Source organism: Lathyrus oleraceus, chromosome 7, assembly GCF_024323335.1.
Source record: "Lathyrus oleraceus cultivar Zhongwan6 chromosome 7, CAAS_Psat_ZW6_1.0, whole genome shotgun sequence".
Taxonomy (NCBI): domain Eukaryota; kingdom Viridiplantae; phylum Streptophyta; class Magnoliopsida; order Fabales; family Fabaceae; genus Lathyrus; species Lathyrus oleraceus.
Genome location: NC_066585.1, coordinates 443,259,248 through 443,278,046, shown reverse-complemented (window position 1 = coordinate 443,278,046; position 18,799 = coordinate 443,259,248). Strand labels below are relative to the sequence as shown.

Below are 18,799 nucleotides of genomic sequence, written 5' to 3'. Positions count from 1 at the left end.
ATCATGAACAAATTGGACAAAAATCCATCCAATTGATCAAAGGGAAAAGAAAAGGATGAAAAAGAAAGGGGATAAGAGAGGTCACACCCAAATTGAATCACAAATTTGATCAAGTCATCATCAAAATCAATCATCTATTTTGGTAGATTAGGGTTTTCACACCATCGACACCCAAGATCCATTGAGTTTGATGAGACTTTAAGTCAAAATCATCATGATCAAAGGCCAAGAGAAGTCCACAAGGTCAAACAAATTTAAAATGCAATTAAATGAAATAAAAATGCATTAAAGATAATTTTAAATTATTTTTAAAATGGAAAATCCACAAAGTCCTTCAAAACACCAAATAAATTTCCAATAAAATTATGGAAGGTTGGAAATAAAATGAGAAACATATAACAAAAATTTCAGAATTTTAAAATGCAGAAAAGTATTTTTAAACCGATTAAAACAAATGAGAAAAGATAAATTTCATGAAAAATAGAAAATCAATGAAATAAAATGTGAAAAAATATAAATCAGATGAATAAAAATAAAAGAGAATTTTAGAAATTATTTTGGGATTTTTTGGATAAAAAATGAAATTACTACAAATTTTTAAAGAAAAAGAAATTTAAAATAACAAAATAAAAAGAATAAAAATCAGAAAAAACCAGGAGCGTTGGATCACACCTCATTAATTGACGTGGCAGCTCCAACACTCCAAATGATGAGAAACACGATGGAACGCACTGCAATCAGAACACATGATCCCATTCGAATTTAACCAATCAAAACATTTCAAAATACCAACGTGTATGGTCCAAACTCAGACCACCTGAGAAATACTCTGGTCATCTTCTCCGGTGAACTCTCACCGAAGTTTCGTCGTTTGGTAACTTTAAGACACGAGACCACCACCATTGTGATCCTCTTCTCATCCCAAATTCAACCTTATGCCTCAAATTCATTTATGTGAAGTGAGCAAAGGGAATTTCAGAAATAAGCAAGCCACGAAAAATTAAATTAAATGATGACCACGATCAATCAACACCAGATAAGTTAGGGGAAAACATCAGAGATTGAATGACTATATTGTGGTAACTTGTTTGAGTTCAAATGATGCTCAAAACTACCTTATCTAGATGGTGATTAGAAGTCGATGAAGCTCGATCTAGTTGAAGCAATTCAGAAGGTCTTAGAGTTTGGGAATTGTTGAAAAAATTTCAGAGAATGCCGATGAAGCTAATAGAATCAAGAAAATGGATTGAAACAGGCTGAAACTCAAAACACGATAATTGAATTTTCTGGAAAAACTTCAAGTTGCAACAGGGGTTTCTTGGCTCTCCAAAGCTTGCAAATGAAGGCAATAGCTTCCTCTATTTATAGGGAATGTGATTGGATCAAATACTTTGAGAATGATGTTAGATTCGTGCAAAACGAATTTGATCATGAAGTGAAAAAAGTGTGACTTGAAACTCATCAAAACTCATCCAAATGATGTGTTTTAAGGGTCAATTAACTTCTGGAGGTTTGCTAAAACATGTTTAGGACCAAAAAACTTGCTAATTTGGCTTGTAATTGATATTAGTCATGATCAAATTTTGGGCAATGGTGATTTCTTCAGTTTCAAGTCACCATGTTCAACTCAATGGGGCATCCTACTCAAGAGTATTTTTTATCCCATTCTTTTTGCAATGTGTTAATATTATGGCCAAGATTACAATGAGCCAAGAAAAGTTGCATTTGGATGTTTGAGCATAAAGTTATGGTGTGTTGAAGTTGGAATACAATACTGGTTTCATAACTTAGAAAATTTTGAGTGCTTCATGGATGAAAATGACCTATAATGTCCCAATGAATTCCATGGTCTTCCAAGCATATTTTGACCTTGGTTCTTGAAGAAAACTTGTAGAGGGTATCACAAATGGTATTGTGCAAAAAGAATCAGCTTCATATGTTGAAAATTGAAGAAGTTATGATCTTTGAAAGTTGGGAAAAAGCCACTTGAAAATAGGTCAAATTTTCACTGAGTCCACAAATGACCTATAATGTCTCCAAATGTTTGATGATCCTCCAAGCATAATTGGCTCTTGTCATGTAAATAGAAGTTGTATAGAATGTTGAGAAGAGACATGTGCAATAAGTGGAATTAAAAAATGTTGAGAATTGAAGGAGTTGTGATCCTTGGGACTTTGACTTCAACTTGTTGACTTTTAGGTCAAACCTCTTGTAACAAGCTTGTATATTTGGACTTTACTTGCATTCCAAAGCACATGGGTGATCATATGAACTCAAAGTAAGGTGTCCTTAATTGTCTCTTGATTAGATAGCTCAAAGCTTGAAGTTACTTGTTGAAGAAGGCATGGAAATAAACACATGAACCTTAGACTTTTCTTGAGAAGTAAGTCACCAAACTTTGAGATGCTTTTGACTTTAGGAGCCCTACCTTGCACAATAAACTTAAGGAAAACAAGAAATATTTTTGGTATTTTTATTAGTGGTTAGATAAGCAAAGAACATATAAACACAAAGGTAAACAAAGAGGTGCTTGGTGATCCCTATAAGAAGCAAACCCAAAGATGGATATAAGAAGGGGCAAGATGTGACCTTGTTTGTATGCAAAAGATGAAAATGAGATGTGGGGTTTTAGGGTTAAAAATTAGGGTATGACAGATGCCCCTATTTAAGTTTCTTCAATTTGGAGATATGAACGTTGGAATCTTCGTCTCGACAATATTATAGAGACTTAAATATTAAAGACCCAAATTTTGGCCTTAAGATACCACAAGATGTTTATGATATGATATAAATGAAAACAAGAATCTCTGTGGGGAATATAGCGCCACAAGAGACAAAGAACTTGTCAGAGACCAGAGGAGACTGAAATTTTGCAGGGGAAAGACAGATTCCAAAGGGGTACCCAGATAGGGACAGACAAAATTCCGCAGGGGGAAAAGGAAAAGCTCGAAAATAATCGATGCATGGTTAGAGAAAGAACTAAAGATCCAACGGGGAAGTCTTAACAAAGTAAGACTTCGTCGTGGAAAAGCAACCATCAACAGGGAAAAACCCTGACTCCGGTAGGAGAAGAATATTACCTACTATCAACCGAGTGACAGCTTAACAAAGGTAGTAAGCTCAAATAAAATGATTGCCAACTACCTACCAAGTAATAGCTTAACAAAGGTAACCAATCAGAGATAAAAGGAGTATTACCTACTATCAGCCGAGTGATAACTTAACAAGGTAATAAGCTTAAACATAATGATTACCAACTACCAGCCAAGTGATAGCTTAACAAAGGTAACCAATCAGAGATAAAAGGAACTATTACCTATTATCAGTCGAGTGATAGCTTAACAAAGGTAACCAATCAGAAGGTACAAGGAACTATTACGTACTATTAGCTGAGTGATAGCTTAACAAAGGTAATAAGCTCAAACAAAATGATTACCAACTATCAGCTAAGTGATAGCTTAACAAAGATAACCAATCAGAGAGGGACCAAAGTTCAGACCAAGAATGAACTGGAGAAGGACTCAATCCAATGAGGGCATGAACTCAATGAGGGATTGATCCCATCCAGATAATGAACCGAAGGGGAAAACTGAAGCAAAATTTTCCACGAGGATCAGACTCAGTGGGGAATTAGAAAGGATAAACTCTTTCTGTTTAAGGTTGAAACTCTATTGGAGAGAGGACGCACACACTCTGCGGGGAGAAAACTTCTAGAGAATGGTGAGGAATTATTGCAAAATGCAAAAATATGCAAATAAACATCATGATGATATGCACATGATTATGCTGACAAAATAAACGCAAAGGCGTAAGACTAATAACACAATACAAAAAGATATTCGGCTAATCCCAATCAAGATGGATATGTTGGCAGAGATTCGTTAGCGATCATATTGGTTAACACTATGGATATTGGTTAAGAGACCAACATTCAAACAAAATGTTAGGATAATGAATTATTATCATTTGCTTCAAGTCTCTGATGGCTTAGAGGTTTTCCAACCCCTTACAATTCGAGGAAAGAATTTTCATCCTTCATTGGTTGCCTTATCCATAAGTCTATCTATACACATAGGTGAAGAGTTCTGATTGTCACTACTCCAGTACTCCGGCTCTAACAACCTCCTTTTCTTGTTCTAAATCAGATATGAAGAACCTGTTATTTCAACATCAACATCATTCTACCTGTCATCCATAGAAATAGGCACCATTTTTCCATCATAGCCTTGTGTATAAGGTTATGTATGCTCACTTTAGCTTGTTGAAAGGATTGCTGATGAATCTCCTATTCGTCTGGGAGATTTGTCGTCTTATAGATTGATTAGTTTTCAACCATGGACCCAAAGGATTAACATGTGCAATCCCATGAGTAGGTGCCACCTATTTTTTTGCAATGATCCTCATTATGCTTCATATATCCACAATAGAAACATAATAATGGAATCTTTTCATAATGGAAGTAAATCCAGTCAACACCATTATTCTTACTTTCGATGTACATTATAGGCCTTATAGGGGCATTAATGCTCATATTAACTATGACTTTGATTATTGTTTTTCTGTCAGGCATGTCATAGATGGCCACCTCACCAAGATGAGCTCCAAGCTTTTTCCCTGTGTAATAGTTTTACCATTGATGAGTATACCCCTTACATCAAAATCCAAATAAGGGCCTTTGAGAATTCTAGAGAGCTAATAGTCTCTCTTCCATCCCATTATTGGAGTATAAGCCAATAATTTCTCAATAACCAGGGGTTTCCCTTACTAATGCATTTGTGGCATTCCATTATGTCCATTCATATGTTAAACATAGCATAATTAATTTCTTTAACCACTAGATTATTAGGGTTACACCAAATATTGGCTAACACTATTTGCATATACCCTTTATGGACGGGTTTTTCCGTCACCAATTTTTCCAGAATGTTGATTCTTGTTGACTTTTTCTGCTCTTGGATCTCATCATCCCCGTATAAGAAAAAGTTAAGTTCATGATTATGATCAAGATTGAAATTTGAAGCAGTAGAGTTCTTAGATTTCTTCTGAGGTTCTAAAGGGCTTTTTTAAATTTTGCAGGTTCAATTGTTACATTAGAGGAATGATGAGATGAATTATGGTGTGATTAGGGTTTTGGTTAAGACTTTGAATTTTCTTTTGAACCCAATTTTGATATGAAATTGTCTCTTCCATAATAACATATTTGTTTTTCACATGTACCGGCTTTCTGATAATATCGATACTCGTTCATATATGTTCCATCGAAACAAGAAGGGGCGAAAAAATCTTAGCAGAAAACAAAGTACAAAATAAAAAGATATGAGACTGCAGGATCACTACAAACACATGTAAGAAAGACGAAAGAGGGAAGGAATCCAGAAAAAGGTGAAAGAGAGCTTAACAAAGACGATGACTGGAAACGAAATGAGAATTGTACAGAGATGATGGAAAGACACAAACTTCAAGGAGATAACCGAAGGCACCCAGAGAAAAATCGGTGTCACACCTAACGAAGGGAACACACAAACTGTGGATTGAAACTAGGGGAAAGTGAATCAAGGGGAAAATGCTTGAGATTAGAAAGATCCATCAGTTTCTCAATCATTTCTTGGAGAGATTTCCCACCTTTACTCTAAATTTGTTTTAATAGTATAAAAGAAACATAATATGTGACATATAATTTCAAATAAAATGCATGATTTAAAAAACTCTCTCAAATTTTTTTTAGTTATTAACCAATCACGAAACGTGTAATTCTTAAATAAATTTATAAAACTTTGAAGAAAATCATAATACCTGTGGCCAAACAGTTGTATGTAATCAAGACTTTCAAAATTTAAAAATTAATTTCTTTTTTAACACGAATATTATCTCTTAGTTTTTTCTTAATTTTCTAACAAATGTTATAAATTACATGTTAAAGAAATCTTTATACAAATATTCATAATTCTAAATTTTAGTATGTTATGAATTTAATGTAAATTATTTAAATTTATATAATCATATCACTTTTAACTCATACGTTACGATCTATAAATATAACTTTTTAAGAGAATTAAAAATTTATTAAAAATAGTATAATAGCATAATTTGTTACCCATTTGTTTTTTATTTCTATCGTTTTGTTTTATAACATTTATTATAAATATATTTTAATTCATTTTAATTAACTTACACTATTAATTCAAAAAAAATCTTTTAAATTTTTGAAAATAATTATAAGTTAAATTTTTTTTTGTCATTTTCTTTATCTATTACTATATGATACATAAATTAGTGTTGTAAATTTTCTTTTTCCTTCTCTTGGGTTCTATCTCATTTTATTATTTTATTATAGTTGTTAAAAGTGTAATTCTTTGTGTCAAAGAATCATTTCGACATTGGCAATTGTTGTCGAAATATTATATGTATAGAATTAGATTAACCGTCGAAATATGGACTTACCTTTATTTGTTATTTTTAGCTAAGTTAACTAGGTTAATTGAGATTGTTTGGTGTGCAAGCAATCTCAACCTATAAATAGGGAGGTCCCATATCATTGATTGTAACACACAACTAATGCAGTTTCTCGGCAAATTTTACAATTTTTCTTCTTCTTCCACTTTTCTCTAAAACCCTAATTTCCCCTTTACAAATACATATTTTCTTCTTTCAATAATCATTGTGCAACAATATCATCTTACAATCAAAATTAATTGATTCGCTCGAGTAAAGAATGAAAAATGAGAAGAGTAATCAATAAAAAAAATGATATTTATTCATCAAAATTGATTTGGAATTCTCCAAAATTTGATGAAATTCCACATTAAAAATTTAAAAATTTCCAACAAGAACCCTTTCTATTTAACTTTTAAGAATATATTTTATTTGATATTAAAAAATAATAAATAAATAGTTGATATATATGGTGGCGATCAGTGTCTTTGAGCCAAGTGATAGTTTCCTTTATAAATCCACTAAGCACACTCTAAAACTCAAAGGACAAACACATTTAGAAAGAGAAAAAGAAAGAAAAATGTCAATGGATATGATGGCAACAGAACGTGTTTGTTATGTTCACTGCAACTTCTGCAACACCATTCTAGCGGTATGTATTCTATTCCACTCTCAATTCTCTTCTCTTTCTCTTTTCTCTTTCCCATTTATTTTTCCAATACTCTTCCTCCTCACCTTTCACCATCTACAGTTTCTCAATTTCTCTTTCCTTTAATCTCATTCATCAAGATCATAAAGGAAAATCTAGCTCTTTCTGAGTTTAATTTGTGAAATGAATCCTTCATGAAATGAATTTCTCAGGACTTTATACAAGAATTTGACTCGTAACTTATACGATGGATTTTGCTCTTCTGTCATGGTAATTAAACACATATTTTGATTTTCAATGAACAAGATATGTCCTAATTTGAGATGCTTCAATTTTAAGATGCTTAAGAACAAACTGCATTAAAGAAACTCACAATCATATTATCTATACTCAGATTTGATGTCATAATTAGGGTTAATCTCAAGTCAGATATTAGGGTTCTTTCCTTTTGTTTTTGTTAAAAAAAAAAGAGTGTACTGCATCTTAAAATCTTAAATGCTCATTTTTATACTGTTTTTATCTTTAAATAACAGTTTTTTTGTTGTTGTTTTCTAACACAGATAAAAATAAAATTAAATCTGGGTACAAATCCATGTGATTTCTATTCTGGCAAGTAGTATATAGTACTAAGATATAATTTCTGTTCATCATAATTTCCCAGCATGAATTAATTCTTATCACATTTTGAGAATTGTTTACTCCCTTAAGTACAAAGGCTATGTCTCCTCATTATTTTGTTTTTGATAAAGTGAAATCTCTTGTACTAGTTGGCACTATGATAATATTAGTGGTTATGGGTTTGATGATTTGTGTTCCAGTCAAGTCATTTTCACCACTCTTTTTCTTTTAACACAATGTGCAATACAATTTCTATCTTTTATCATCTTGCCTCGCAGTGTCAGCAATAAAGTGATGCGCACTTGTTTGTGAGATGTACTCAAAATTTAAATCAACTATGTCAGTTTCTGAACTTTTTCTGTTACAATCTTATAGCTGGCTGGACACACACAGATACACCCTTAAAAGTAGTCTTTCTCAGAATCAATGTGAAAAGATTGTTGCACTCACTTCCTTCTTCGTCTGCTTATTTATCATTTTTCTGCCAAACCATATATGCATTTTGTTTTTTCTCACTTCCTATTTATTGTCAAGTTTCCATGTTTAAATTTACATTCAAGTTTCTTAGAGACCCTCTATATACTAATCTTAATTTAACCGTGAAAAAAAAAATAGAGATTCTATACAAAGATTTTATGAGACTCTATTTAACTATGAATTAATTGCGACAAATTTAAAGACCGGTGCGGTAGCTCTGATTGATATTATTTCTTATGGCTTTGTAAATAGTTAGTGAAATTAATTGAAATTTGAAATGTGTATTATGTAGGTAAATGTTCCATTCAGCAGTTTGTTAACCATAGTGACAGTAAGGTGTGGACATTGTGGTAATTTGCTATCAGTTAACATGATGGCAGCATCACTTCAACCATTTCCTCCTCCTACTCAACTCCCTCAGGTTAAATATTTCACTCATCTTTTTTGGTTCTATCTTTTTGAGGTTATATGATTTTTTATTTAAGTTTTTTTATTTTTTATTATATTAAAAAAAAATTAACTTGCATTGATTATATAAAGTAGCATTGTGTAGTCTAATTTAACTAATGGTTTTGCTTTTTTTTAGAATAAAATTAGTGGTTTTAATAACTAGTTTCCTGAAGGTATTACCCTAGAGGTATTGTCTAAAGATTTCTAAAAAAAGGTGATAATTTATTTTATGTTTTAGCATATTTTATTATAAAGATTTTTTTTTGACTCAATTATTATGTTATTTAATACATATTCTTTTGTAAACTACTTTTTTTTTGGCTTTGTATTATGAGAGAGATTAATTATTATTATGGTTCTTTTAGTATCATTGCTATTTGTATAATTTTTCCTTCTTCATGTTAGTGCAATAATTAATATGTGGTTTGTTTAAAATTAAATTCTCACAAACCCTTAATACTTTTAATAAATCTTTATAAAATACTATATTTATTTCGCTCTTTTTTATTATTATAGAATTGATTTTTTTAAACAATAAAAGTCAACTTTATACGATTTTTAAGTGGATTATATTTTTCAAAAATTAGTGTTAAGAGTACTCTTCCTTTTTTAACTTTTAAATGAATTTATTTAAACTAACAAATCAGTTAATTTTTTTTATACTTTTAAAAAAGTCTTTTTGGATACTCATTACATTAACATTTTCTTCAAATTAATTGCTTAACATGTTGTTAATAAAGCCACAGAAACAGCACATAATCTATGAAGAACCAAACATCAAAGAAATGGGATCATCATCTTCAAAATGCAACAAAATAGCATCATTTGAGACCGTAGTAGAGCATGAACAACCTAGGATTCCTCCCATTCGACGTGAGTATTCACACTTTAATTTTTGCATTATCTTTTTGGCATCAAAAGTTGAACTTTGTATTACTCTAAATTTGAATAAACAAAGTGGAAACTACTAACTAGGCCCCCCTGGGTGACAACAATCTATCACACACACTTATAAACTAGCTAGCTAGTAGCATATAGCACATAGCACAGGTTAGTTAGTTAGTTATTAATTAATTAATTAATGTAAGTAAAAGCTGTAGCAGAGAACAACCTTATCAAACTTGTCATAGAATTGATGTTTTGTTGAGTCGGTGTCAATTTTTGTATTTTTATTTAATTGTTTTATTAATATTTATAGGTGCTCAATTTGGGTATTTTTTTTTCTTCATAAATTTATATGGCCCCCACCAAGATTGTGACATTACGTAATAAAATTGACCCATCCTTAATTCATTGCTGCCATCCTATGCCCTAGAACACATGCATGCATATTACAATATAAATTATATAATAATACTACTATATGTACTTTATTATATAGTTGATTAATTATTGACATGTTCTACCCAAAATAAAATAAACTATTAACATTGGTAGTAGTAAACTAGTAGTAGTACTCCTCAGTTTGTGGTCGAAAGTTTTTTCTGTTGATGAAGTGAAGTTACATGTACAATGCAGACAAAAGTTTTCCGAGAAAGAAAATATAGATCTCTTGGATAAATAAATAAGTGAAGTTTCAATCATATTTTTTATAAAAGGAATTTCTATAATATTTGAAATACCAAGAGCATGTAATGTATTATATTTTATATGGTCCTTAATATGCCAGTCTGTCATAAAATGAAGTATCTAGTGTGAAACTTTTATATATATATATATATATATATATATATAATATATAATATATATATATATATATAATATGTTACAATCCAATATTTAATTAACTTATATTTCAAACTAAATGTTACAGCTATAGAGAAAAGACATCGGGTTCCTTCTGCTTATAACAGGTTTATTAAGTAAGTAATCTTTCGAATTTACCATTTCAATTAAATTTGCATCTCCATTCTTCTTATCATCAATGTGCATGAGGTTTATCATATTTCTCATATATCAGTTCTATTATTTTTGATATTATTATTATATTTATTATTATTATACTTTTGATTTAAAGAAAGGGCGATTATGATTACTCCAACAAAAAGAATTTGGTGGATATTTATATTTATTAGTATTTTGTTTGTTACTGTTAAACAAAAAAAGATCAGAATTTTCCCCTATTGTCTTGTTTGCAGGGAGGAAATTCAAAGGATTAAGGCCAATAATCCAGATATTAGCCACAGGGAAGCTTTCAGCTCAGCGGCAAAAAATGTGCGTTTAACGTTAATTACTTCGTTTTGAACGGTAAAACTATAATTTTATTTAAGCTAAACTGAGAGTGAGCCAAAGTTAAGCCAGAATGATAAAACACACTAATTAATTAATATTTTTATTAAAGAGGTGAAAAAACAAAGAAATTGGAGGAGGTAAGGAGGGGTAAACCAAAACCAATGAACAAATTAACTAAAATAATAATTAGCACTCCAAGTTTTTCAAGTTTTTGGAGACTCCTGATGGATAAATTTTAGTTTAACTATAAAAAAACAAATAAATATTCTATTTAATTATAAATAAATATTCTATTTAATTATAGTTTAACCGAGACAAGTTTATATGAGAAAAGTTTTGATTCATGTGTGATAATCTATGAATCTCACCAAGTTATATCTTGAATAATGTGTGCTTGAGAATCAAAGATCTAAAGAAAAATACCAAAAAAAAAAATCAATTGAGAGTGTGGTAGAATTGACGTCCATCATAATACACTAATATATTAGATAGTTAGATAGACACTCCACTCATTAAAAGGAATATTAGTTTTTTTTCCACTTGCACATTAGGGGTCAATTTAGTAGAGACCTCAAAAAAGTAGTTCATATTTAAGAAATTTATGGATATTATCAAAATAAGTTACGAGATGAGTGTATTGTATGGAAAATACTAACGAGTGTTCTTATTAAAGGTTTATAGAATAAGTTTAATATTATTTAAGAGATTTTTTTTTTAAAATATATATCTGTTCAATGTATTAAAAATAAAAATATTAATTTTTTAAAAAAATATTGTTGGTTAACCTAATATATATTTTTTTATTTAAATTTTTTAACCAATATCCCCCATACACTGATTAGTATGATCCTACTCTATAATTAAAACCCAGATATTTCTAGTACCTTCCTAAAATTGAGAATACTTTAAATATGGACCTTAAAAATATGTACAAAGGTAGACTCGCACAATTCGATGGAATATTGTATATTCCTTTCCGTTTTATAAAATTTGCAAAATTTATTATCTTATAAAAATATTTAAGGATCTTCTTTAGACTTATTTTTATGTCCATTTTTTCCTTCGAAAGGAAAAAAGAGAATTTGATAATGGATAATATCTAAAATTGAAGTTGAAGTTTATGGGATTCTCTTGCAATTTATTGATCATTCTACATCATCAATTCATTTGCCTCTGACATTTAAAACATAACAAATCAAGGGTTTTTAGTCTAATATTTTAAAGAGGAGACTAATATTGTAGATTTTAAATTTAACATTAATTTTAAATTTAACAACCGTTTGTCCGATATCTTAACTTTAAGATTGATTTTAATTTTTTAACTTTTAAAAAAGTTCATATTATTCTATTAACTTTTTAAAATGTATTATGTTATTTATTTTTATTTAATTAGCAGTAAATTTAACCACTAACTTTTGAATTTTTTCATCGTTAATTTGATAAAAAAAATGACTATAATGAATTCTTTTGAAGAGTTAAATGACAATATAGACCTTTTTCTAAGTTAAATGACCAAAATAAATTATGAGATTAACATACGAGATCAAAAAAGATCTTAAACCTATAAAGGAATATTTTGGATATTCAAAATTTATGTGTTTTCGATAATTTGGTTGTGCTAGTTAATGGCTCTTCAACCCAAGAGATAAAGATTTAAAGAGGACTGAGATAAGATGACTCTCTGGCCATTTCCTCTTTCTCCTTGTGGTAGGGGTCTTAGTGGTTTAGTTGAGAGAGCATCTAAGATATCACTCTTCTCTAGATTTAAAGTTCGAAACTCCAATTTAGTTATCTCTCATCTTTAGTATACTAATGATATCTTATTTTTGGTACGTGGAGAATTTGAGGGTCATTAAAACTATATTAGGGAGTTTTGAGCTTGCTTCAAATCTTGGGATTCATTTTCACAAAAATAGTTTGATTGGGATTAATGTTGAGCCTTCCTTCTTAAAGGTTACAAAGAGTTTCCTGTATTATAAGATTGAGTTAGTTCCATTTAGATATCTAGAGTTTTCAATAGAAGCCAACCATCGGTGGTAATTTATTTGGGAGCCTTTAGTTAATTTGATGTGGAATAAATTTCTTTATGGGAATCATATATATGTTAGCATACAGGGGATAGTTACTATTCTTAACTTTGTGTTGAATGCTTTGTCTGTTTTCTTCCTTTTTTTAATTTAAAGAGTCTCTGATTGTTTAGAAGAAGTTAGTCAAAATTCAGAGGAGATTCCTTTGAAATGGTGTGAAAGGGGATGTGTCAAGTTTTCCTATGTTAAATAGTATGATGTATGCAATTATAATTAAGAAGAATGAGAGTTTGGGTGTCCCGAATCTTCGATGGGTTAATGTAGCTCTCTTAGTCAAATAGAAATGAAGGATATTGTCGGGCACAATGAACTTTTGTTTAATTTTAATACCAAAAAAACTACACTTAGCAAAATTTACTTTATGACCCGAGACCAACTTAAAACTTCTAAGAACCACATTTATTTCAAGAGGTTGTCAACCAAACATGACAAGCTTTGTATCATTGATATCATATATAACTTTTTTATTCAAACATTCTCTCTCCTCTCGCTCTTCTTCTCTCTCTCTCCTCTCTCTCTCTCTCTCTCTCTCTCTCCTCTCTCTCTCCTCTCTCTCTCTCTCTCTCTCTCTCTCTCTCTCTCTTCTCTCTCTCTCTCTCTCTCCTCTGCTCTCTCTTCTCTCTCTCTCTCCTCTCTCTCTCTCTCTCTCTCTCTCTCTTCTCTCTCTCTCTCTCTCTCTCTCTCTCTCTCTTCTCTCTCTCTCTCTCTCTCGTCTCTCTCTCTCTTCTCTCTCTCTCTCTCTCTCTCTCTCTCTCTCTCTCTCTCTCTCTCTCTCTCTCTCTCCTCTCTCTCTCTCTCTCCTCTCTCTATATATATATATATATATTATATATATATATATATATATATATATATATATATATATATATATATATATATATAATAGTAATAATATTTCAAAGGAAGATATATTTAATTAAAATTTACTTAAAATAGTAAGGTTCACAGATGGATGAAATAACAATACTAACACAATATCTTCCCTTTTACTACCTTGCAATGAGGAGCTTAAAAACATGAGCTTCTTAAATCTATATCAATATTTTAAACTTGAATCTATCATTCTCTATAAGAGACAAATTTGTCCGCGAGTCAATTTTTGAACCATTAAGTAAGGGTTTATTTGGATGTATTTTAATTAAATTATGTTTGGTTTAAAAGAGGAGAAAGAAAGGTGAAGGAGAAATTTTAATTAAAAAAATGTTTGGTTTATAAGGAGAGAAAAGAGGTTTTAAAACTACTTTATCTTTTTATCCTTGAAATATTATAAAATATATGTTTAATAAAATTAAAATAAATTGATAATTACAAAAAAAAATTAATAAACAATATAGATAATCAAACACAAAATATTTAATATTTCAAATATTATAAATATATATAGATATGTAATACAACACAATAAAATATAACTCATATACTATAATTATATATCAATATATAATACAACACAACAACTTATAAAAAAATTAGTCATTATAAACAAAAATAATAAATAAAATGAATAAAATAAAACACGTGAAATAAAGAAAAAAAATTGAGTCATAATAATAAAAATAATGGATTTGTCATTAAAAAATATTAAAAAATCCCAATAAGGTGACACATTAGCATATAATATTTATTAAAGATAATTTAAGAATATAATAAAAAAATGAGGATGATTTTGTCAATATAATAAAAATAGATTTTATTATAATTCTTCTCCCTCTCCTTCCTTCCAAACACCCTCAATTCGGAGAAACAAAAAATTGCTCCGGAGGTATCCATCCCCTCCCCTTTCCTTCCCTCATTATATATTGAACCAAAAATATTTAATTTAAAATATTATCTCTCTTCCCCTTCTCTCCAAAAACCCAAACCAAACAGACCTGATGAAATTGTATGACTAGTTTCACTAGATTTACAAATACATCTGGATTGTTAAAAAATTCTTTAAAATATTCATAATCATTATAAGTTGTAAAAAAAATACATAAATAAACATAATTTCAAAAGTTCAATATTCAAATTCAATATATTAAAAAAAACAAGTATTTTTTAATACCAAAGATCGAATCATATATTCACATGAAAAAAGAGCATCAAAAGTCAGAAAAACACCAAACTAAATCTGACAAAAAGATAGGCCAAAAATCAAACAGAAAAAGAAATCCAGAAAAGGTAAACAACATTTCAACCAACACCCTGGAGCAAAAACACACGACATAACACATGTGGGGTTTATCTTAGAAGCTCAGGCCAAAACATACCTTTGGATAAAGCAAGCTATAGGAAGGTAGACTAGAACACCTACAAAAAAACACAAAGGAGGGCAGTTGGTCACCAAGCACGCCCCTAACCTCCCAACAACTTAAGCGAGTCCAGAGTCCCGCTCCTAGTCAATCAGAGAAATGGTTTATCAAGGACATTCAGTGATTATCCATCAATTTTTCCCCTACCAAAAATAAATTTATTACGCATTTTCCAAATAATTCAGACCACGTAATTCCATATTGAAATCAAGCCTAAAGACGTAAATTTTCCAAGGCCAACCCCCCTGAAACAACAAAAAGAACTCCTAAGCCGAGTGGAGCAGCGACCACAAGCTCTCAACCCAATTTAAAACTCTAAACCAGATGGAAGAAGCAACCTCACAGAAGACAAAAAGATGATTTTCCAACTCCATATGCTCAACACATACAACACACTCCACTTTATCAGTCCCCGACATAATCTGGCACCTCAGAAGATTTTGCCTAGTCCATAAGCTATCTTGAATGAGCTACCAAGAGAACACCGCCACCGTAGACAATACCCAAGTTTTCCAAATCCTATCTAACCTTATTACCACTCTTTATGACCTATCTTCCTCGACATTAGGTAAGGCCAAGGGATTATCCTAAGCAAAATCGACTGATAAGCCCATAATTTGATCTGGTTTCCAAACCCACAGATCATTCTGATCATGACTAACAATCCCTTGAGTAAAAGTAATTAAATCTCCTAGGAGCTCCTCTTCCTAGAAAAAAAAGGAGCCAAATCCACCTGAAATTTCAAACCCAAACATCCCCTTCCCAAGTACCGAAGGACCCCACCACGAGATATTTTTTCTCAGAGATAAGAAAAACCCTCTAAAAGGAAACACATAGATGAGTAGTCCCAAAATAAACATCATGCCAAAACCTAGTTTTCTAGCCATCCCCTACCATCCTCACGCAAGTGGAGGAAAACCATTTGATATCTTGTTCCGGTAGAAACCCCAAAAGGGAAACACCTTTCCACCAATGGGATACTCTACTAAAGTGGCCAACCCTACCATCCAACGGGGAGACAAACCCGTGAGTCCCATACCTTTCCTTACTAATACCACTCCAGGGCAAAGGTAAGTCTAGAAGGATCCTCCATTTCCACTTACATAGTAAGACATGGTTAACAAGTTTAAGATCATTCGCCTCTAACCCATATGTGTTCTTGCTTTACAAAAATCCTCTCACTTCGTCCAAGCAACTTTAAACCCCTCTCTCAAAGAAAATGCCTTGAAAACCAAACAACATTTTCCAAGCTGACAACAACATCTTCATAAAGGACAAAAAGAACAAATGTATCACATTCACCTCCGAGTTCAACAGAACCACCATGTCGCCTAAACTGACAAACCTATTATTCCAAGAAGTCGGTCTCTTAGTGATCAGAATGACAATAGGATTCCACATCTTTTCTTCTTTGGATTTGCACCCACCAATAGATTGAGATACTTAAAGAGGAGGGACCATATCTTACAATGTAAAAAAAAACCTCATTCAAATTCAAGAAAGGCCTCCTCACATTGACCCTAAATAGAAAGCTCAAAATTTACTTGGAGACCCGAGGTGCGCTCAAAACTATTGAGAATTGCTTTCATGGTCAAAAGATTCTCAACATACAACACTCCAACCAACATCGTGTCATTAGCATATTGGAGATTAGACACATCTAGCCCATCTGCCCACCTTGAACCCCTCAAACATCCCAATCGACACCGCTCCTTTCAGAGTTTCACTCAGATCTTACACCATTAGAAGAAATAAAAAGGGGGACCGAATGATCTCCTTGCTTTAACCCTTATGAATACTAATCTCCTCATAAGGACAACCATTAATTAATACTAAGAGATTTCAAAAAAAAACAGACACATGAATCCAAGACCTCCAACGCTCATCAAAACCAAATCTCTTCAATATATACTCCAAGAAGAACCAACTAATAGATTCATAAGCTTTCTCAAAACCTACTTTAAACAATAAACAAGGACGCTTAGACATCTTAGCAATATCTAACACCTCATTAAGAGAAATCACTCCATCCACTAACTGGCTCCACTTTATAAAAATGTACTGCTTCGGTGAGATAAACTTTCCCATAACCCTGGTTAACCTAGCTGCCAACACTTTAACCACCAAATTATACAAAAACTTCAACAAGAAATCGGTCTAAAATCTTCCACCTCTAAAGGTGACTCCGCCTTCGAGATAAGAGCAACAAAAAAGAACATCAAAAACTTAAACAAAACACCGTTCAGAAAAAACTGATCAAACATGATATAAACCTCTTCCTTAATATTCACTTGATAGTCACAACTACTTCAAAACAAACTTAATTGAGTATGTATATGCTATAATATTCAAAGTGTTTCAAATAGAATTAATTACTTCAATTAAAGAAAATAAGACCTAGTTAATATTTATAATTACACTACCGAGTAAATATGTGTGCTTTTCAAATTCAAGCATATAGTTTTAAAACTTTACAAGTGATCTTACGCCTTATTTACATGTATATGCAGTGGGCACATTTCCCTCATATTCACTTTGGGAAGCAACAAGCAAAGTTGGACCTGGTCCATGCTGAAGAAACTCATGAAAAGTCTAATGGATTCTACTAATATAATTATCGTAGCATTTGTTATTTCTATGCTTCACCTAAACCTGTGAAAATTCATGAGGTTCTTCAACATTATTTCCTAACCTCAGCGACGTTTAAAATCCTACTATATTTTATGTGTTTCCCTTTCAATTCTTGTTAAGAATTTATTTCTATTTTTGTGATTTTTGTATTCATTCTATAATATATATTGAACTTAGCACTTATAAGTAGAACATGTTCCCTTTATCGTTATATATTTATTGAATTTTTTTTATGTTATAAGAAAAAGAAAGTATTCCAAAGTTTGCATGAGTTTCTTAAAAATGAATAATAAGTTATTTTATTTTTGCTTTTTTTCTTTGTTTCCATTTGTTTTTCTGGACCATCTCGTTCAGTTATGGAGTACAGCCCTCTTAAAGGAGCAACATATAGTGCAGGTGCTGCATGCATGTATTCACCTGTCACATCACAATCGCAGAAATCAGTTTGTTTTTTTATCTTTTAAAGAAAAAGGCCATGTGTATTCTAGACAGTAAGGGAAATATATACTTATAAATTAACAATAGGAGATTGTAAGCCAATAAATTTAAATTGTATTCATTCAAGAGCAACATCATGTTAATTTTATATGGAATCGCTTCTTGAGATTTAATTACATAATTTTGTGCATGGTTAATTTGACAAAAGTATGATTTTGCAAAATTTTCACTGTAAAATATAATAAAATTTTATGAAACCCACCGTGATACCAAATAACTATACATTAATTATTTTAAAAATTATAAAACACTTGTTCATAATAAGAAGTAAAATGGAAAGTGAAGAAATTCTTTGAGGAAAAATTCAAAGAAGCCAACAACAATAGACACGTGTTGGAAGGAATAGACATGTGGAAGAAAAGTTAGTGAAATTTGTAAATGAATTACACAAGAATGCAAAACTCCCTAAGGCAATAACTTCTTCTTTTCTA

General features: G+C 31.0%; 1 protein-coding gene across 2 annotated transcripts; it reads left to right on the top strand.

Annotated features, from left to right (window-relative positions):
• The first annotated feature begins 6,924 nt into the window (after positions 1-6,924).
• LOC127106687 (axial regulator YABBY 5) lies at positions 6,925-18,101 on the top strand. Of its 2 annotated transcripts, none has more exons than XM_051044001.1 (6): positions 6,925-7,084; positions 8,469-8,597; positions 9,373-9,499; positions 10,440-10,488; positions 10,765-10,840; positions 17,750-18,101. In XM_051044001.1, exons 1-6 carry the CDS (start codon positions 7,013-7,015, stop codon positions 17,846-17,848), a joined length of 552 nt encoding a protein of 183 aa, XP_050899958.1. In that variant the 5' UTR covers positions 6,925-7,012; the 3' UTR covers positions 17,849-18,101. The 2 variants fall into 2 exon arrangements, with proteins under 2 accessions (XP_050899958.1, XP_050899957.1); XM_051044000.1 differs by having other exon boundaries at positions 9,367-9,499.
• Positions 18,102-18,799: the final 698 nt, after the last annotated feature.

Excerpts from the sequence above, each read along its gene's own strand:
- LOC127106687 (XM_051044000.1), top strand. The coding sequence starts at position 7,013 with ATGTCAATGGATATGATGGCAACAGAACGTGTTTGTTATGTTCACTGC. Across the intron at positions 8,598-9,366 it reads CTCCTACTCAACTCCCTCAG|CCACAGAAACAGCACATAAT; the intron begins GTTAAATATTTC and ends TTGTTAATAAAG. Across the intron at positions 9,500-10,439 it reads TAGGATTCCTCCCATTCGAC|CTATAGAGAAAAGACATCGG; the intron begins GTGAGTATTCAC and ends TAAATGTTACAG.